Source organism: Sinocyclocheilus rhinocerous, unplaced genomic scaffold, assembly GCF_001515625.1.
Source record: "Sinocyclocheilus rhinocerous isolate Xijiao unplaced genomic scaffold, SAMN03320098_v1.1 scaffold1563, whole genome shotgun sequence".
Lineage (NCBI taxonomy): Eukaryota > Metazoa > Chordata > Actinopteri > Cypriniformes > Cyprinidae > Sinocyclocheilus > Sinocyclocheilus rhinocerous.
The window spans coordinates 109,034-113,716 of record NW_015656185.1 but is presented as its reverse complement, the minus strand read 5'-3'; the positions used below and the strand labels follow the sequence as shown (position 1 = coordinate 113,716).

The window sequence follows — 4,683 nt, the reverse complement described above, 5'->3', positions numbered from 1 at the left end:
TGCGCATGCGCCGGTGAGTCTCGTGAAAACCAACGTTTGTTAACAGGAGCAAAGGAAGCAAAGTTTCCTTGTTTTGTACTTCTAATTAGTGACCGTTGTTTTGTTTTGATCTCTCCGCTGCGCTTCTGCATTCGTCACTTCTGAGCCGCGCATGCGCAACTCCTACGTTATCCTCCCGGAACTGCTTCCGTTTACAACAGTGAGCGCAAGCTGGATTAAAGTGATTATTACGTTTTAAATATGGTTATTTTTCTTACAAAAACGCATCGATTCGCTACAGAAAGCCTTTGTTCACCCCCCAGAGCAGTGTGAGACACTTTTTATTAAGGATGGGCACTTTTTATTTAACTTCTTTTGGACTGAAGCATGCAACACCCACTGACTGCCATTAAACGGCTTGGAAGATCAAAGACAATTTTTAATATAACTCCGACTGGATTCATCTGAAAGATGAAAGTCATATACACCTAGGATGCCTTGAGGGTGAGTAATTTATGGACTAATTTTCATTTTTGGGTGAACTAACCCTTTAAATTAGTGTAGAAACAAGTGATTTATTAAAATATTTGTGTTTTCTTTTAAATGCAGCTCAACCGTGTATTCATTATTTGCCTCTATCTTTCTATCTTGTGTCTGCAGAGACTCGGAGCGCAACAAGGAATCTGCTTTTCTTGAAGCTCAGATTTATGAATATGTGGAGATCCTGGGGGTAAGCAGTCTGCCTACTGTAGTTTTATGTTTAGTCTCCTCTCATTTCACATTTATACTATCATTTTGCAATATATATGCACTGATCAGCCACAACATTAAAACCACTGACAGGTGAAGTGAATAACATTGACTTTATCGTTACAGGGACACTTTTAGTAAATGACCTTCAGAATAATGTACTTTAGTGTTTCTCTACTAATTGTCTATTTTATGAGAGGTTGTGGTTTGGCGTCGTTGGTGTGAATTGTCTGCAGTGATGTTGCTGAAGCTGATGTGTTTTGTTGTGTGTGTGCTGCAGGAGCAAAGGCAGCTGACCCATGAGAACGTCCAGAGGAAGCAGGCGCGCACAGGAGAGGAGCGTGACGAGGAAGATGAAGAGCAGCCCAGCGAGAGCGAGAGTGAAGACGAAGATAATGAGATCATATACAACCCCAAAAACCTGCCGCTCGGCTGGGACGGAAAGGTACGCTTACTTTTTATTACGGTGGTCCGGTTTGGTGAAAGGAAATCGGTTTATTAGAGATTAAAACGGAAAGCTGTTTTTTAAATTCAAATTAGACATTGATGGTCTGATTGATGGGTAATTTGATGCCAGTCCCTCCAAAACATAATGAACAGTAGTGATCAGTAGTAAATAACATCTTAACATCTTAAAAAATAGCATTTTAACTCTTTTCTATATCACACAGCTCTAGAGGTAAAAGGCTGATAGTGTGTCATTAACCTTGTCTTTAGCCGATTCCATACTGGCTGTACAAGCTGCACGGCCTGAACATCAATTACAACTGTGAGATCTGTGGCAACTACACGTACAGAGGACCCAAAGCCTTCCAGAGACACTTTGCAGTAAGTTTGCAAGAAAAATTCTCATATTCCAGTATTTGTAGTTATGGAGCAGGATCTCAATTGTTTCTATTTTAGCTAGTCATTTTAAAGTCTTTCAGTGCAGTTTCCACATGTTCTGTGGCACCTTTACTAGGGCTGTGACGATGAATCGATGCAGAATAGATTTGTGGATGGATTCTGAGATCTTCCGAATGCACCGTGATTCTCTCTGGAATCGATTCCGAGTTTAGATTCTAACAGCAGATGGCGCTCTACTCTAGGTTTTAATACGCACACTCAACCGCTCGTGAAGAAGAGTGCTGAAGAGCACTTGTGCGTTCAGCTGAGTCTGTAATTTCACCTCTGCTCAGAATGCTTTTATGACGCCAGATTAATGTAAACACAGTCCACTGTGAACACCCTTGTGATTCGCTTCAAACTTTTAGAATTTTATGAATGATTATTTTAGGTTCAAGTGTGTGTAAGGTTTTGGAAACGAGCAGAGTACGGCTGTTTCTAAAGCATCTGCTGTTCAAAACTAAGCTCAGAATCGTCTCGGGAAAGAATCGCGATGCATTCGGAAAATCTCAGAATCGATGCGGGATCATTTCTCGATTCGCGATGCATCGATTTATTTTCCCAGCCCTAACATTTACTGGGACTAATCATGAGAGGACTGATCGTAACATGAAATAAAATATCTGCTAGTATGTTACACCTTAACAAATGTATATGAACATATGTTTGTCACTTTACTCTTAACCCCAGTGCTGTATTGAAAAGCCTATAACACCTTCGGTGTTCCCAGTCCAAAATCAGTTTTCTGTGTTGCAGGAGTGGCGTCACGCTCATGGCATGCGCTGTCTGGGCATTCCTAACACAGCCCACTTTGCCAACGTTACTCAGATTGAGGATGCAGTATCCCGTGAGTACACCAATTCATCAAAGATATACATAAATCACCCAATTATTGCTAACAGGATTGATAGTTTTGTTGTAGTTTGACATTACTAGCCTTAAAACTCAAATTCATGACACTACAAGGCATTTGTTAATGCTGATATTTCTACCAATATCTATTTTCATAATCAGTTAATTAAAAAAAGGTATTGAGGTTTATAATCGTCCCCATCTGACAATGTAATTGTCGATGCTAAGAGTTGACTCGCTGTTGAAGGCTGATGTCCATTTGAAACCATTGCCTGTAATAACATTGGTGTCAGTTATTCATTAAATCATTTTTGATGCATGTTAATAAACGACACAAAACGGTCCTTGCACTTCAAATGAGTTTCTCTCTTTTCTAGTCTGGTCAAAGCTGAAGTCACAGAAAGCATTAGAGCGCTGGCAGCCAGACACCGAGGTGAGTTATTCTCAAACGCATTCAGTAGTCTGACATTACGCTGAGTGAAGCCACATTCAGCTGTACAGCGCTGCTCTGGCTGAAGCGGCAGGTTTAGCCAGTGTTAATCAGCTGTTCAAACTCCGCTTCGGCTGCTTGATTTGTTCCTTGTTGGAGAGTGAAAGATTAGTGACGTTTTCAAGTGGGAATAAATCTTGAGACTGGATGTTTATGAATTCAGAAAGGAAATATATATATATACTTTTTTTTTTTTGTCTTGCAGGAGGAATATGAAGACTCCAGTGGAAACGTGGTCAACAAGAAGACTTATGAGGATCTGAAACGCCAGGGGCTTCTGTAGCACCACAAACAAGATCTCTGAACACACAAAATACTCGCAGTGTAAATACTGAGGCAGAAATGTGATAAGTTTAGTCCTCTTGTCTTTTCCAGTTTGTGAGAAATATGATTGGTCTTTTTGAAAGCGATCAGTTTGTACATTTTTATTACTATTTGATTATTCCCAATTTTTCTCATTTGGTGTCTTAAATATGAGACTTTCATTAATCAATAAATTGTAGTACATTGTGTGAAAAATGATTACTTGTGCAGCATGTTGTTTTTAACCAGTCTGGAGACTTTTAGGCCTGCTGCACAATAAAATCAAACCGTGAGATGGTTTTACTTCAGTGGGCATCTGTCATTTCACAAAAAAATATTCTGACCCCTTCGTTTTTCCCAACATTTTATGTTGCAGCCTCCACATCAGTCTACACTCCATACATCATAATGACAAAGCAAAATCAGATGTGTGATGACTGCAAATGAAAAAGGAAAGACTATTAAAAAACAAAAAATTTTTTAGCTAAACAAAAAAAATGCAGATTTACACTGTGTATCAAAGTGAATTCCACCCTGATAAAGGTCCTCTGTGTGAGGAGAGCACAGCTGTATCAATAGATCTCTTCAGGATAACAGCATCTTGCCAGATCTTTCCCCAAAAGATTATGAAAGTACAAACCCATTCTGCCTTTTGCCAAGATTTTTTTGATGCATCGAAAACTGTTTTTTGTGATTCCTGAAGGATTCAAATAGTCAGTTTGGTTATAGAATGAGATTTTAACCATTGTTTCCATTAGACAAACGGTGTAGTTTACCAATTTTACAATCAACATTAGATTAATCTGATGAAAAAGTATTTGCTCAGTTATATTGTATATGTGACCCTGGACCACAAAACCAGTCATAAGGGTAAATTTTTCGAAATTTATTTATTTTTATACACGTGAAAGCTGAATAAATCAGCTTTCCATTGATGTATGGTTTGTTAGGATAGGACAATATTTGGCTGAGATACAACTATTTGAAAATCTGGAATCTGAGGGTGCAAAAAAATCAAAATATTGAGAAAATCATCTTTAAAATTGCCCAAATGAAGTTCTTAGCAATGCATATTACTAATCAAACATTAAGTTTTGATATATTTACGGTAGGAAATGTACAAAATATCTTCATGGAACATGATCTTTACTTAATATCCTAATGATTTTTGGCATAAAAGAAAAATCGATAATTTTGACCCATACAATGTTTTTTTTGGCTATTGCTACAAATATACCCCAGCGACTTAAGACTGCTTTTGTGCTCCAGGGTCACATATGTGTCAATGACAGAAGTTCAGCTGTAGTTTTGTTTTAAAGATTAAAAAACAGAAGACCAACAATATCTTACTGTTTCTCATTTGTAAGCCACTTTGGATAAAAGTGCATGGTAAATCCACATGAAATATTAATATTCTGATGTAT

General features: G+C 38.1%; 1 protein-coding gene across 1 annotated transcript in view; it reads left to right on the top strand.

Moving 5' to 3' along the window:
- Positions 1-3,725, top strand: part of sf3a3 (splicing factor 3a, subunit 3) — a 19,333-nt gene extending 15,608 nt beyond the window's left edge. Inside the window, exons 12-17 of the mRNA XM_016527374.1 lie at positions 640-709; positions 1,010-1,174; positions 1,447-1,557; positions 2,371-2,461; positions 2,844-2,899; positions 3,162-3,725. Of these exons, the coding sequence (XP_016382860.1) occupies positions 640-709; positions 1,010-1,174; positions 1,447-1,557; positions 2,371-2,461; positions 2,844-2,899; positions 3,162-3,239 (571 nt within the window). The 3' untranslated portion in view covers positions 3,240-3,725. The remainder of the gene's footprint in view (positions 1-639; positions 710-1,009; positions 1,175-1,446; positions 1,558-2,370; positions 2,462-2,843; positions 2,900-3,161) is intronic.
- Positions 3,726-4,683: the final 958 nt, after the last annotated feature.